This window comes from Trichosurus vulpecula, chromosome 3 (genome assembly GCF_011100635.1).
Source record: "Trichosurus vulpecula isolate mTriVul1 chromosome 3, mTriVul1.pri, whole genome shotgun sequence".
Lineage (NCBI taxonomy): Eukaryota > Metazoa > Chordata > Mammalia > Diprotodontia > Phalangeridae > Trichosurus > Trichosurus vulpecula.
In genome coordinates this window covers 136,023,734-136,040,911 of record NC_050575.1, presented here as the reverse complement: position 1 = coordinate 136,040,911, position 17,178 = coordinate 136,023,734, and the positions used below count along the sequence as shown (strand labels likewise).

At 42.9% G+C, this 17,178-nt stretch overlaps 1 protein-coding gene across 1 annotated transcript in view; it reads right to left on the bottom strand.

The window, feature by feature from the left end:
• The window catches only part of PEPD (peptidase D), a 251,321-nt gene that overhangs the window by 170,786 nt on the left and 63,357 nt on the right, over positions 1 to 17,178 (bottom strand). The window contains exons 5-6 of the mRNA XM_036749271.1: positions 15,143 to 15,190; positions 13,187 to 13,248 (exon numbers count right to left, since the gene is read on the bottom strand). Coding sequence (XP_036605166.1) covers positions 13,187 to 13,248; positions 15,143 to 15,190 — 110 coding nt within the window. The remainder of the gene's footprint in view (positions 1 to 13,186; positions 13,249 to 15,142; positions 15,191 to 17,178) is intronic.

Genomic DNA, 17,178 nt, shown 5'->3' with positions numbered 1-17,178 from the left:
ACCTTCTGCCCTCCCCTTGCTTTTCTATTTCCTTTTGTATGTTGTCTTCTCCCATTAGATCATAAGCTTTTTGAGGTTAGGAACTGTCTTTTGCCTTTCTTTGTATCCCGAGCACTTAGCATGGTGCCTGGCACACTGGTGCCTAATATACGTTTAATTGAGTGACTGACTAAAGTTGTGAGCCCAGGTAACTGGGATGATGGTGTTGCCCATGACAGTCTGGAAGAGGGGAGAGTTTAGGGGAAAAGATAATAAGTTTTGTTTTAAACATGATGAATTGAGACGCCCACAGAGGCTTCCATTTTGAGATGTCCAAAAAGGCAATTGGTATCGTGAGACTAAGCTCAGGAGAGAAAATAGCTCTGGATTTATAGGTCTGAGATCATCTGCATTGAGGCAGTAATTGAGCCCTTGAGAGAGGGTAAGACCACAAAGTGAGAAAGTATAAAGTGAAAAGAGAATAGCCCTAGGGACATTCATGGTTAGAAGTGAGATAGATGAAGAATTGGCAAAAGGAACTGAGAAAGATCAGTTAGAAGAGAACCAGGAGAGATCAGTGTCACAAAGACCTAGAGAGAGGAGAGAGCTCCATGAGGAGAAGGTGACCAGTGGCCTCACATCAAGGACACAGTGGCTGTGCTTGTAAAGCAGTCCAGGGAAGAGATAAGGCATACCTAGATAATGATAATAAATACTTTTATTTAATCTGACCGGCAACAAGGGGTCGGGGAGAGGTTGTTAACATTTTTCTCATTGATCCCTTTTGGCAGTCTGGTGTAGCCTACTGACCCTTTCTCAGAATAATGTTTTTAAATGTATAAAACAAAATACACAGGATTACAAAGGAAACTAAGTGTATAGGGTGTTCCAAAAATCTTAGAGCAGCTTTAAGCTAACTGAATAAAGACTTTTGGGACACTCTCTATGGGGGATGGGTGTGGAGGGTAAGAACAAACTGAAGGACCCTATGTTAGGAACTTCTGCCCTAATAACCCTTTGTTTTGCACCTTGCTGACACTACTTATTCAATAAAACTGTTTATCATCATCATCTAGGTATCACTGGATTGTAAACTTTACAAGCACAGCAACAATAGGGACCTGATACCTAACGCATAAGAACCTCATAAGGTCAATACTACAGGATGTATTATCCTCATTTTGCACATGATGAAATTGAGTCTCAGAAGAGTTAAGTGACTTTCCCATGGTCACAGAGCTGGGGCAGAAGATACTGACAAGATGTGAGTTCTTGAGCTGAAGTAATCTTGCAGGATGAAAAGATTCCTGAGACATGATGGAAGAGTTCTGGAGCACAACCAGGTGGGATATTCCCCTCCTCACTTGGACTCAAGAGCTCCACATATCCAATCTCTTGCCAAATCCAACAGTCAAGGAACATTTATTTAAGTACCTAGTATGTGCCAGGAATTATGCTAAACATTGGGGCTGCAAATAATAAGAATAAAGACAGTCTCTGACCTCAAGGAACTTATAATCCTACCAATTCTACCTTCACATCTCATATACATCCCCTTCTCTGAACTCATACAATAACAATCATCCCTTCTAATCTGCCCACTGCAACAGCCTTCTAAGTGGCCTGCCTGGCTCCAGTCTCCCACAGTCTCCCTGTCCTCTACTCAGAAGCCAAATCATCTTCATCAAGTATAGGTCTTACCATGTCACCTTCCTCCCCACCCACCCTCCCCAAAATTCCCTCAATAAATTCCAGTGGCTCACTACCACCTCCATGATCAAATACAAAGTTCTCTATTTGGCAAATAAACTGGAGCCCCTTCCCACTGTTCCAGTCTTCTTACATTCTATTCCCCTCCACAATCTACAATCCATCTTCACAGGCCTACTTCCTGTGTCTTGCACATGGCACTCTCCAAGCCTCCACACCGGCTATTCCCATGTTCAGAATGCTCTTTCCTCAGATTTCCTGGCTTCCTTCAAAACTCAGCTCAATGTCCACCTTCTTTGGGAGGCCTTTCCCAGGCTCCCCTAGATGCTTGGGGTCTTCACTGCTGATATTATCTCCCCTCTATTCTATATGTAATTTGTAGGTACTTTAATTTGCCTTTTGTCTCCCCCACTACCTTAGGAGCTTCTTGAGGGCAGGGACATGAGGGCTTGGTATCCCCAGCAGTTAGCCCAGGGCAGGGCACATAGTAAGTACTGAAACCCTTTTTAATTGATTTCTACATTATCTTGACACTGGGTACTTGATACCAGATACATAACAACCCCGTAAGGTAAATACCATAGGCCGTATTATCTTCCTTTTACACGTGAGAAAACTGAGACTCACAAGAGTTAAGTGACTTGCCCATGACCACACGGCTGGGGCTTAAGAGATACTGAATGACTGAACCAATGTGTGGTAGAGGGGCAGGAATAAAGTCCAAGAGGCTTATTGTACCAGCAGCCAGACAACACAAAGCAAGAGATAATGTGCCCACCAGAGGGAAGACTAGCTTGGTAACCTTGGGCAAATCATCTTTCCTTTCAGAAGCGACTTATCTCATGGATAAAATGGACATAATAATTCTTGTGCTGGGAATCGAGAGTTGCTGAGAAGCAAGCCCTCTGCATACTATGAGGGACCAGAGGAATCTGAGTTATTATCAGTCTCATGTCATATTTTCAAAAACATATTCAAAAATTATTTTAAATTATCTAATTCTAAATATAGCTACAACGTGTGCATTAACAAGGGCCAGAAAGCACTAAGCATGGCCAAACCAGCCACCAAAATATAGAAAATTTATTTTCCTATTACATTCTAGTAATAGTCATGCCTTTCCTATATTTTAAAATTCACATCTCCATGTATTAATATTCTTGCAACCCCCACATTCAGCAATTTCACATTTAACTGACTATTTAAATGGAATTAATTGGCAACAAATTGTCTTCAAATATTCAAGGCAACTTCAGTGAAAATAGCAAAAGATAAGAAACATGCTTATCCTGAATAACCAATTCCTATGAAAACATCATGGACAATGACTTGAATGCGGAGCCCCTAGCACCTCTCACTTCCCTGGCCCCAACATAGTTAGGAGGATAGATATTATTCTTTCAGAAGATGAATGGAACTCAGGCCTTCTCTGAAATTAGCAAATTACTAAATAATAAGGTAGACAATCCCTCAGTTTGGGCCCACCTTTCACACAACCTAAACCCAAGTCTACAAAGCATACATGACCATACAACCTCTTGAAGGAAAGGTTCTTCTTTAGAAATTACCATCTCATCTCCAGATAGTTCCAAGTCCAAATTACTCTCTTCAGTTTTCAGCCTTCTGTGTGAACAGGCCCACCCCTTTGTCTCCAAGCTCATCTTTCCAGCTTTCACAACTGAAATCCATCACTTCGGCCAGACCCATTGCTTCCTGCTCCTCTGTCCATGTCACATTTGTTTCCCACCTCCATGCTTCTGATCACATCATTCAACCTGTCTGGAGTGTCCCTTTTCTCCCTTTTCCACTTACACAAATTTTAACCTCCTTGTCGAGGCCCAGTTTGAGTTCTACATCTTTCTCTTTATTTAAGGCTCAAGAGCTTTCTCGTATTTCTCCCATAAGTCTTCCAGCTAAACGGGTCCTTTTCTTCCTCAAATCCTCCTGAAGCATCCTGGGACCTCTCTCTTGTCCCCATCACACTTATCTACATACATACCATACCCTCCTCCTAACAAACCCCAAGCTCCTGGTGGCCAAGGACATGCCATTTTTTATCTTGGTCTCACCAGCATCTAGCCCCGGGCCATCGAAAGTTTGTTGTCTTCTCCCTAATAATTTTAGGCAATTCTGGCTCTTGTGCCTCCCTGACTGGCTTCACATCACTTCCCAGAATCAGGGAAACTTAGTGATCACCTCATCACTTTACTGAGGCACTGAAAGGGGCCAATGACTTCTGTCAGGTTACAGAGGGAAGGCCCAAACTCAGGACTTCTGACTCCAAATCCCGTAGGTTTCCCAGTATACATGCTTTCATGACTGCATCCTAATTATGTGGAACTTTCCTCCATACTAGAACAGAATGTACAGCATGTACAGAATGCTGTCTTGGATACTAGCCTAGTGTGGTGTTCCATGGCACATGCACATATAACCCATCTCCTCTGGAGAAAGATCCCATTGTATATGGTCTCCACACAGAATTAGGTCCATGGGTAAGGTCATAAATACCTGTTTAATTGAGCTGAATGCATCAGCAGCAGAAGGTGGCCCAAAGAGAAACAGTGGTGCCATATCAGGGTAGATAATCCTTTCCCCCAACTGTCTGTCACCTCCTAAGGGATCTCCCTCCCCTTCATCCCTCTCCCATCCTGTTCAGGCTCAATTCTACAGCCAAGCCTGATGTTCCTTCTATTTCTATCATTCCTCCCTCTCTTCATCACCAACCAACCTGAAGAACGCCATGGCTCTCCCTGGCCAATGCCTTCCAAAGGAAGATAACACACAATACACAGCTGCACAGTGCCTTGCGCTGAGTATGTGTTTTAATAAATATTGACTCTAACTGATTAATAGCAATCATATTTGTATAGTGCCTTAGTTTACAAAGTTTACAAAGCACCAACCCTATAAGGCAGTCCCACTTACATGAGGAAACTGAGGCTCACCAGGTTAGATGACTTGCCAAGGGCATAGATAACTGTCAAAACTCTACTTGGAACCCAGGCCTCCTGATGCTAGGCTCAGCACCTTTTCCATTACGTTGTAGCTGCCTCTTACCATTAGCTTGTAAGACTCATGCAAGGTGCTTCAGTGAAGGGTGTGGGCATGTTCTCTATGAGTAAAGCCACTGAACTACTTACCTCAGGTATTAAATTCACCTATGTACAAACTACTGTGCTGGGGATACAAAGATTAAAAAATGACCCGGTTCCTTCCCTCAGGGAGCTTACACTCCCGGGGAGGGCTGGGACAAGGGAGGCAGGACTATGATGCGCACAGGGTTACTGACATATGAGGGCCTCCCCCACTGCCCCAAATAGAACCCGAGTGGCCCAAAGAGGGTAACAAACACCCTTCTAAAGGGGGAGCCTTTATTCACACCAGCTGCAGGATCAAATCTTTCATCCTGATTATCAAATGCAATGGAAACTGGCAAGGAATTTTATGAAAAAGTCAGAGGTAGGTTTCTGATGGAACTTCTTCCCAGGCATCTATAACGTACAACTAAGCGATGTCACCCTGCAGCAAATTCAGAGGCAGTACATGCTGGGTACCTGGTGCCAAGTGATATCCTACTACAACCAGCCCTACTTCACACTGCCAGGGCAAAGGTGACTCTCCTAGACTGCCTTCAGGGACAAAATGCCCACCAGTCTCAAAGAGGGACCAAACACAAGGGCAACTTGTTAAAACAGGCAATTAATCAACAGCTTGAGATCAGATGTGTTTCTGAAGAAGTTCAAAAGGGTTGAAAACCAAAAGAAAATAAGCAACATCATTAGGATAGTGACAAGGCAGTTGGTGACAGAAGCAGCTAAGCCTCCCCAAAGGAGAAGGACACAAGATTCATCTTGCTTAGAAAAACAGGCTATTATTATCCACAGCCGAACAGCACCAGAGAGAAAGGCCCAAGAAGGGGAGACAGATGGAACTGGTGAAAACAGAAAAGAGTCCTCAAGAACAAATTTCATCTCTACCCAGCTTGCAAGAATCTGGGAGACAAGCCAGGGCCCCCCTTTTAGGGCCATGTTAATGTCCTTCAACTGAGCTACCAGGGAGCAAGGAGGACAGTACTGAAGACAAGTCACCAAACAGCTGCAAGAGCGTGAGAACAGCTCAACCCACTTCAGGTAGCTTTAATGAGAAAGGAGGGCGGGTCACTGGAAATGGAGCAAAACCATGAAAGCCGAGGATCATAGCAATCAAAGAGAAAAAGTATTGGACTTAATCCAATAACCCAACAGCTCTTGTGGGCAAGTTTACCTACTGTGGGCAGAGACACTAAGACCTAAGGAATGCCAAGACTAACAAGCCCCCCAAAACCAGCAAATAGGGGTCAGGGAGGAGACAGATGAGGAATGTGAAGGAGAAGACAAAGTGATATAGCAAAGATGGAGAGAAGCAGTTCTCTGGCACACACACAGAGCAGAAAAAAGAAAAAAAGAGAAGAATCAATGAAGAGTTTGACCTATGGGTCAGGGAGGAAATACATCCCCACACAACAAAGATGACAGAGCCCTTCATACCACTTACTGCTGTGGAGCTCCGACTGCCCGAGTGGGCATTTTCAATGCCGATGGCTGTAAATAAAGACCTTGTCCAGGCCACGAGCATGTACCCCCTACCACAAACCTTTGTTAAGCACAAGGCCATACTCAAAGAAGAGAGATAATAAAGTGCCATTCTGAGAGAGAGCAAGCAAAGGGAGCGGGGGATGGCCTAGTCCCCAAATCAGTCAGGAGCATCCTAGACCACGAAGCCTATTTCCATTCACATGGTGAAAGCCTATTTTTATGGAGCACATTTCCTGGAAGCTCCAGTTTTTTTTTTTAAATGAAAATATCCTGGTAAAGAATTGAATGATGTTTCTGAGTCATTATGTAAGTTTTGATTGCAATTTAGTGTGTTCTAATGGATGGATAATCAGTCGGTTAAACATTTATCAAGTGCCTACTATGTGTCAAGCACTGTGCTAAAGGCTGGGGATACAAAGAAAGAGAATAACAGTCTCTGCCCTCAAGGAGCTTGCAATCCAATGGGGAGAGACAACATGCAAATAACTATTTGCTAACAAGCTATATACAGGATAAATTAGAAATAATCCATAGAAGGAAGATGCTAGAATTAAGGGGGCTTGGGAAAAGCTTCCGGTAGAAGGTGGGGTCTTAGCTAGCCTTGAAGGAAAGCAAGGAAGCCAGGAGATGATGATAAGGAGGGAGAGCATTCCAGGCATGGGGACAGCCAGGAAGAATGTCCACCGCCAGGAGACAGTGTGTCTTATTTGAGGAGGGGTAAGGAGGCCAGGGTCATTGTAACGCAGAGTACATGGGGACTGGAGGGTTGGGTGTAAATGGGGAAGGGCAGGTTATGAAGAGTTTTGAGCACTAAACAGAGGATTTTATGTTTGATCCCAGAGGGAGCCATTGGAGAATGCTGAATGGACAGGCAGGCCATTTTGACATCTCAGTGGAGGATGGATTGGAATGGGAAGAGACTTGAAGCAGGCAGATCTACCACAAGGTTCTTTCAATGGTCTGGGCACGAGGTGATGGGGGTCTTCACGTGTGGGTGAAGGGAGGATAAGGGGGCATATGCAAGAGATGTTATAACAGTAACACAAGTCTTATTTTCTATCATTTTCAAGCAAAAGTCTTTTTCAGTAAAACTCTTAAATTCAATTGCTATTTCCCCCTCATCCTATCTCCTTGTTTTCTCCCCCAAAACAGAAATTTTCTGCCATTTCTTTGCAGAATGTATTTCACTGAGTATATGACAGGGAGGAGGCCAAACTCAAGAAATTAGGCTCAGAACATCTGTCTGTGAAGGTGGAATAAAACTGACTTGGGGTCCTCTCAAGGGAGGCCCATGCACCTCAGATCAACCTGAGAGGAGTTCTTTGAAGTTGGTGGCTCTAAGGAATGCAATGCTTCAGGAGCCAGGGGTGTTCATGCTTTTTTTATAGATGAGAAAAATCATATGATGTCAGTGCCCTTCCCTCTGAACAAAATAGGGGTTAATGAGAATGCTGAGAGTCCTAAATCTGGCATTGAAAAAGAGAGAGGCCACACAAGGGTGAAGAAATGGGATACAGAGTCCAAAAGGCCTCACCTACCCAGGAGACCAAGATTCAGAAGGAGTGATTTAAATCAACTCTCAACAAGCATTTATGAGATGCTTCCAAAGTGTCAGGAACTATGCTAAGCAGTGGAGAACACTAAAGTCAGAGATGGAGGATGTGAGTTTGAATCTTGGTTCTGTTTAAATAGCTTTAGTCAAGTCCTTGAATTCCTTTGTGCCTCATTTTTCTTATCAGTAATGTGATGAAGAAATCAACATTTTTTTAATCATTGGGAGAAAGTGACACATATTTATGAGTTCTTAATCCTTCCTTTGGTAACATCTCCTTCCATCTTTACATTGTATGACTACTCTCCATTTTCCACGCCAAGACAAGAAAGAAGGCAATAAATAGAAGGCAAGAGATAGAGTGGGAGGTATTCCTTCTGCGTAGTGGCCCCCCTCCCCACTTTCAAGACTTGCCCGAGGCAGGCTTGCCATTCTAAGCCAAGGGCCCAGCTGGTGCCTAGATTCATGTCAGCCATATCTTCTATAGGGCCACACCCTTCAATGAAAATTGAAGGGGAACTCTCTGGAGCATATGTCTCAGGGGAGCTGTAGAGAAGGTGGTAGAAACACAGGAAGCCACCTCAGCCCTCCAGCAAAAAGACCTGTTCTCTCTGGCTGACGTCAAAAACTCCGTTCTCTTTGCCGAGATGCCAGGGGAGAAGCTGGCATGAGTCACTGCAAGCAGATTCTTTTTAGATATAAATAAGATCCTGGGGAAACAATAACTTCAGGGGGCCTCAAGGCTACCACTCTGGGAGTCTGTGCTTGAGCTGTGAGGGTTGGGGCTTTCTGGCCAGGGATGGGGAGGTAAAAGGCAGGCATTTTGTAGCCCACACTCAGACCTTTCTCAAAGGACAGGCCAGCTGAAAGCCTGCACATGGGTTGTGTGTGCACATTTCCTCCATCACCAATAAGCCAGATCAAGTAAAAATAACAAGCTGAGAGGAGAAGCAGGCAAGCTTGAACGCCAAGCAGGCTTCCTGAGCTGGCATATCAATGAATTGGGTTAATCAGGGAGAAGTGAAGAGACACACAAACTGCATTAGGGAAATTCCCAGGAGGAAACTGGAGATTTGTAAGATGAAAAGAAGCGAGTGTGATATTCAGTTCTCCCCCGCTCCAATCTTTTTTATCATTGGGAGAAAGTGATACATATTTATGAGCTCATAATCCTTCCTAATCATCCCTACATCACACACAAGGTACATAAATTCACACAGCTCATACTTATAAATAATTATAAGTTATTTTTTCTGTCACTAACTTACTTCACCAAAAATATTGCTTATGACATTACAACTTGGTGTGTATGAGGGTGGGTTTTGGTGTGGCAAGTGAAGTAGGTGTGGGATGTCACATTATCATCTTCCCTAAAGGCCGGCATTGATGAAAAAGCAGCCTCATCCTTGGTCAGACACCCTTAGCTTGCTTTCTGTGGCTGAAGGCCTCTGTCACTAGCAAGCCATGTTTGTAAACCAATGTGAAAGCCCCAACCTGACTCCAAAGCCATAGCCAAAATTACCCATGATCTTGCACCCTCCTCCACTCTGATCGTGACCACCTCGGCTTCCTTTAAATCTAAACTCCTACCTTCTTTCCCAATCCCTCTTAATTCCAGTGCCTTCCCTCTTTTAATTAGTTCCTGTTTATCCTTGCTTTGTGTATATTTGTTCGCATGTTGTCTCCTGTATCAGTAAGGCAATAAATACAACATCAACAATAATTGTGAATATGCCTATGTAGCTCTGTATCACAAAGTATGAGACACTTTCCATGACGAAGGTAGAAGTATAACATTTATTCAGACACCAGAGAATCATATCCCATAAACAAATGTTCAGCTCCCACAGCCAGTTAGCCCACTTTAACATAACAGCAAGGAACTTAAAACACCACATCACAGCTTGGAGACTCACCATCCCAAAACCTCTCTGACCCCCTGCTGGGGTCTTCCCAAAAACAAACTCACAGTACAGCTAAGTCAGTCAGCCTAACCAGTTCTAACCATCCATCACAAGGGCGGCCATTAGCAGCCATAACTGCCATAACTGCTTGCTTGCTCGCACACTCTTATATGCGCGCTCTCTCTCTCTCTCTCTCTCTCTCTCTCCATTTCCCTATGACATAACTTCCTTTTCCTGTCAGGAAGCTTCTCCCACCACATGTGACTTAGACTTCCTGTGATGTAAGCAGGTCACATGGTGTATTAATGGGTGGGAAAGATCTTCAAATCTAAATTTCTATTACATCTCCTCAGTTAGATTGTAATCCCCTTGAGGGCAGGGACTATCTTTTGCCTCTTTTTGCATCCCCAGCATTTGGCATAATATCTTGCAGTTTGTAGGTGCTTAATAATGTCTGTTGATTGACTGCACCTAGCCTGATTAGAGGTCAGGGAGCAGGCAGGAGAGCAGAAGCTACTGAGAAGCAGGCAACAACATTGGTCTAGCAGCTCGCCCTTGGTCACCAACTAATGACAGACCGGTACAAGTCGTGGAGTTGAAAGGATTGGGTATTACATATCTCATGAGCTCTGCTTCAGGCAGTTGACTGCCACCTGTGGTTGGTTCTCCATCTAGGAAAGGTAGGAAGGTAAAACTTCTGACCCATCACAATTGAAAGATACACTCTAAGCCCTTGGAGCCTGCTGAAGTTATATACACAGGTGGTTGATACAAGACAAAGCTGTGTAGGACCAAATTTCAGCTAGGTTCCATCCTATATAGTATAGGAAGATTGTATACATTCATCAAGTGTAGGACCTTAACTGAACTCCTAACAGGGTTGTGGACTGAGAGCATTCCCAAATACACGTACACACATAGGTGAGCACATACCCATATAGAAGTGCGTGCATAGATTCATGCCAAGTACTCAGAAATCACTGGTGAACTGCCCCAGGGCTGAGACTGTTGTCATCCAAAAACATATTTTAATACTTTGTCTTCCCAGAATAAGAGATCTAAATGGGCCATGCAAGGTAAATGAATGCTTCCCTACCAGGAGTCACTCACAGAGGGGGTCCTGGAAAGGCCAGGAGGAAGGCCAGAGGGCTACTGTGTGGCTCAAACTACAGCCTGTTGTGGGAGGGAAGGCAAAATCACTTTCTGGGTTCTTAAAGGAAAAGTAAATGGCAGGAGATAGGTCTAATGCATAAGTCTGTATACTGAGCCACAAGTGTAGAGCATCAGGGCACAAACTGAGCCAACCACTCAGGCAGTGGGGAGGAAGGAAAGATTCTACCCTCAAGGTTTAGAATCAAGCTAGCTCCCTGGCCGCCACCACCATCACTATCTCACCACCTACATACAACCCAGAGAGGGAGTCTTAGTTATACAAGACCAGTTATTTGTACATTTCCTCCCAATGCTTCCCAACTTACATCTAGAAGGCTGGTAAATGAAAGAGGAGAAATCATTAACTTTTGTTTGTGTATAGCCTGATCTATACTGCAAGCTTTCTCTATGTCCTGTAGCCTTCTCCTTCCCATTAGTATACAAAAAACTGCCCCACACTACACAGATGCTCAATAAATATTGAACTATGGAAAACACTTATTCACATAGCCCTGACCCTCAAATCCTACAATGGAAACTTGGCTTCAAGCTGTATCAGCCATCCAATAAGTATTTCTTGAGATCCTGCTTTATTCAAAGGATTGGGTTTGTCACCATGGGGGAGGGAAAAGATAGGGGGAGAATAAGAAAAGACATAGTTGCTTGCCTTCTAAGAGCTTCCATTCTAGTTAAGGACAAGTAATCTAGGCCGGCTGCCTTAATTTCCTTCATACCCATCTACTCCTCAACTCTTCAAATCTGGTTTTCAGCCTTACCTGGAGCTAGAAACTACTCTCTCAGCTGAATTTTTCCTTTAAAGGTTACCAGTAGCCTCTTTATTGCTGCAGTGAATGGCCCTTTCTTGGCTCTGGATCATCTTGACCCTGGCTCATCTTGACCTTTTTTCAGGTTTTGATACTTTTGACCCTCGTTCCTTAATGCTTTCTTGTGTATGACTCTTCAAACAATGTACTCTGCTGGTTCTATGAGCTTTATGACTATTTCCTGATTCCTTTCTTAGCTGCCTTCTCTATCTCCTTTCACCCTTTAAAGTTAACAGTTACCAGGGATCCATTCTTAGCTCTCAGCAATTCTCTCTACACACTCTCTTCCTCAGTGAGATGATCCACCCCCAAGACTGACCCTTATCACTGATTCTGAAACCTAGATCTTCTGCACAGATCTATCACTCACTACTTCCATTCCTATACTCTCTCTAACCACTCTAAATATGATCCAGATTTCCTGCCTCTATGTCCCTATTCATTCTGTTTCCTTTGCCTGAAACTGCTGACCAGAGTAGACCCCCAAGTGCTCAGTTATTTGTTAAATGAAACAGGAAGGAGAGATCACATAGGGTTGAGGTCTACTTTGATGAAGGTGAGGTTTGAGTTTGGACTTAATGGATAAGTAGATGATGAGAATGTATACAGTATGTGCAGAGGAACAGAACACACCTAAAAAGGAGCAATGGGGATAAGTAAGGTGAAGCTATTCTATGGGCCTTGAATATCAGACTGAAGAGTTTAGACTTTATCTAGTAAGCAGCAGGCAGTCACTTAATGTTCGTGATCAGAGAAACAATATGAATAAAGTTATACAGAGGGAAGATGCTGGAGGAGTATATAGGCTCTCAGATAGAGACTGAAGGCAAGGAGGCCAATTAGGTGGTTTTTTTTTTAAGAATCTAGAGCGTATGTGTGGCATGTGTGTGGCTGTGTGGGTGTGTGGGGGCGGGGAGAAGAGAGATGGGAAGAAGGGAGATACACAGGAAAATATAGATGATGTAAAAACAAAGAATATCAATAAAATTTTATTTTTTTTAAAATATAGCCTAGGCAAGAGAAGAAAGTGGCCCAGACTTTGGCTTGTGGCAGAGGGATGAAAATGGGGCTCAAAGAATATAAGTTTCAACAACCAAAGGTAGGGAATCAAGTGTTTCAAGGAAAATGAACCTTCTCTGCCAGTGTTCATTAAGTACTGACTGTCACGTACTTGCTTAGGTTAGAACAAAGCAGAAGCACAGTGTTTTTTCTTTAAACTAAAACTTGAAAGGCTTTCTGGCAGCCAATTTTTCTGAACATTTTCTAAACATACTAAAGGAAGCTTGTTCTAAAAAAAATCTTTGTGGCTTTAACAACTAATTTGTAGTTAAAGAAACACTTGTAAGAAAACTTAATTGGATAGAGCATAACGATTCATTAAAATGTGCAAAATCCCCACGACCCCTCACCACCCTGTTCTCCCCTCCACCACCACCACCACCACCACCACCATCACCACCCCCAGCCTTAGCCCAGGTATTAACTTACTGGCTGATGCCTTCAAAGGAAGCCTCCCGGCAGACACTGCCGCTATCCGTATTAACACCACGCTGAGAGGGAGGAGAAGACAAAGAGAACCATCTTTGTCAGTACAAGCCCAACACCATCTTAACTTCTGGATTTCCCAAAATGCAGTTAATCAGACAGCCCACACAAGTGCCACAAAGAGTGAGTAGGGTGACATGGTAACAAAGGCCTCAAAAGCCAATTCCCACCCTTCCCATTCCCCTAAATGTGAAACTGTTCAACTCCATAACTTTAAGTTCTGCTTTTCTGTTTCCTTTCTCCTCACACCTCACACAAGTGAGACAACAGTGCAAAACCACAAGCTGCCTACAGCACTTTGGGGAAGGTGAAAGTAAGACAACACAACAATGTCCCAGGATCCTTCATAAAAGCCACCCCTGTGAGTCAGTGAGGGCAACTGTCAGCTAACGGCCAGGCAGCTCACTGACTAGAGGAGGGAGGGAAGAATCTCCAGCCATGGATGACAAATCTGGCTTCTCCTTTATTCTGCACACGCAAATCCTGTTAACATTAATAGATCCCAGAGAGTACTGTCAAAGTTAGCTCATCTGTAAGATGTGGATAGAAATCTTATACAGGACAAGCATTTATTACTGTGAATCCATCAAGATGCACTATTTCTTTCCCCTCCCCGGTGATAGAGAAACTCTGAGGGAGCGACGGAAGAAAACAAGAGAACAAATAAGTAGTGATTCAGAGGTAAAAATGAGTCATCGTTAGATTAGCAAGAGATTTTAAAATAATGTCTATTCCCCAAGAAACTGTCTAATTTTACTCCACAAATAGAACACATTAAAACAATTCTTTGCCCCATAATCATCCAATATAACTTCTCCACTGAGCAGTCAAAACAACAGTTCAACAGAGACACCTTGCTAGAAGTGTTGAAAAAAATAATGAAGAGAAAATGTTTCTGTAAAGATCAACTAATGAAGGAGAGAAAAAAAAATCATCTGGGCAAGGAAGGAGAGTTGCATTTTCCTATTTTACAAACTAGTACTTCAAGAAAATGGAAAAAATTCCACTAATATAAAATAGTAGATTACAAGTGGAAATTCAAATCAAAGTTTTCACATATCACAGTCCTAAGACAACCACACCACCATCACCACCACCAATTTAGCTTTATTAAATACTTTCTACAGTTCCAGATATTAAAGAAAGAAGCTGAAGCCACTGAGCTGCAGAGCCTTACTCTGATGAAATGTTCAGTTCAAAATATGTCCTCATTGTCAAAGATAATTCAAAGATGGACAAAGTGTAAAGAGTTCATATTGGTTTTTTTTTTTAAATTCCACTAAGAACTGCATGGGAGGAGCAGAGTAAAAGGTGACTGAAACTCTATGTTTACACATTCTAGAATGTGAAATATTGGGCTAGAAGGGATCTTATCTAATTCAAGTCCATCATTTTACAAATGTGGAAATTAGACAGGAAATGAGTTGCCCATGGGTTAGCATCAGAGCAAGGACTAGATCTCACACCTCCTGACTCCCAAACCCATCATGCTCTTGCCATGAAATTTAGCCCCGTGCATCTTTGCTGGTGCTGTATTTGCTATATTTGTCAGTACTGTCTTGTTGTTCTAGCTTTACTCCTTTAATAAGATGGCATCTCTGGGTTCTGCTGGTCAGTCACACTTGGAAGCTGCCATACGGCATACTGAAGAGGTAGCCAATAGGGTGTCCTCACCACAAGATTCCCAGACAGCTACACTGGAATGAGTTCCACAAGTTATTGATGAGATTTAATCAAATGCTGAAGAAACTCATTAAATATTCATTCTTTTGTTATCTTATTGCCCTTCACTACCATATGAGACTTAACCTGCACAGGGAGAGGTTTTTAGTTTCCGAATTTCTGTGGCAGACTAACAACAGCCACCAAAAAGTCTCTGAAAAAACAAGCATCACTTACCAGGGTGAGAAGAACCGATGGAGTCATTGAAGCCAAGACCTGGGCTATCTAAAATTTAGAATAGAAAATTGCATTTGGTTATTAAGATCCATTAAAAAGACATGATACAAGCACCCTAGAAGCAAGCAGTTACCAAGGCCAACTATAGAAGTCATAGGTTCCCTGTTAGATGATTAAAAGCAAATTGGTTTGAAAGAGATTTTCTTCTGTCTCACCATCCCCTTCTCTCCTAGAGACTGGGAACCAGGATTGTTTAGAAGGGAGAAAAAAAAAGCAGAACCACCCCAGGGACATGTGTTAACAGCAATGTGTCTTGTAGACTTGTCACGATCTGTCTCCATTTACCATCACGTAATGATTTCTAGCAATTACAGTAGTTGAAACAAAGGGAGGTAATAGCATTTGGGGATTACATCTGCTATTGTCCTTGGGAAAGAGAGCAGGGACAGGAGATAACAAATGTGTAGGCTAATGGTTTTTTTCCTCCAAGATGACTATCAGGACACAAGAGTCAAGAATAATGGAAGAGAAATGTGGCCATTACCGTGCTGCCCAATAAAGCCGGCACAGGCCAATGCTCCTCTCTGACATAGTTGTAAGCTGTATGTTTGTTGTTCAGAGCAGTGGATCATCTTTTATTGATTACAACTGCTTGAGTGGACCCCAGTTACCTCTGGGGGCGATGAAGCATTTCCAAGCCTACGCTGACTCCAGTCCTCTATCATTTCCATCGAGACCCATTAGCAGCTCACAGTCATCAGCATATTCTGTTCTCGTGCCACAAAAAATTAAAGGAACACACAATGCTGTGTCGCATCCACTAAACACTGAGGCCTATCACCGAACAGCTCATCAATGTCAACCTGGGCCCCTCATTTCCATAGGCGAGTGGTCTCTTGGGACCTCTTAGCTTTTATAAAACCTTCTCCGCTAAATGCCCTTGCTTTCCTTCGAATGGTAGCCAGTGTTTTCAGGCAGACTAGCTTGTGCGAAAATTTAAGGGGAAAGGAGACAAACAGAGCACGTGTAAGATGCCTTGTGGGTTTGCTTCTCCATTCTGAGAACGTACAGCCACTTCCCAGTAGCACCAGACCAAATTTCTAAGCCAGGCCCTGTTTGGTACTCCAATGGTACTCATTCTGTAGCCACTGTTGCAGATTGGTGACTTGGAACTGATCAGACATACCTGGAGGACAAGGTCTCTGAATGAGTGATTTTTTTTTCCCCATAGAACTAAAGTTTAAGTATTCTCTTTAAAGAGCCAAAAATTTTTTGAAAAATAATGACCATTTTAAGGTAAATGTTTCTTTTTATAACCTACTCCTTGCGTTATTGAACAGTATGCATTAACTGAACATAATTTAACCTTTTCTTGATGACTCAGAGTCATTGTTATGAGCATAAATTATTGTCCTGAGCTGTGATACCGCAATATCCTTAGTACCTATTGAGGAGACAGGGCAGTTTGTCCCTGCCCTAAATGATGTGCATGTCTAAGTTCTTTTGGTCCCCCAGATTTTTCTGTCTCCTCCCTTGATGTCTGCTGTGACTCACTGTTCATGCTCTGCATCCATTATAACTTGAGAACAATTAAAGGGTACCAGAGGAAAGCAGGTAACTATAGAACAACTGAAAGAACTCTGGGTTTGGAATCAGAAGTCTTGGATTCCAATCCAGGCTCTGCCACTTGCTACTCATGTAGACAAATCACACCTTAGACAAGTCACTCCCTCTCTCTAAGCCTCAGTTTCCTTATCTGCAAAATGGAGTTGGATTAGATGGTCTCTTAAGTTTCCTTCCAGCTTTAAAGCCTATGATCTTAAAATTATGAAGCTAATAACCTAAATTTCATATACAATACTAAGCTAACAAGCTCTAATGGAGCATTCAAACAACTAAAAGGTGTTTATTACATATCTACACTGTGCAACATCCTGGAAATACAAAAGGGAGACAGTTCCTGCCCTCGATAAGCTTAGAGTGAGTAAAGATGGCTGGGGAGAGGGAAGAAGATACAACATGTTCACAAATAGTTA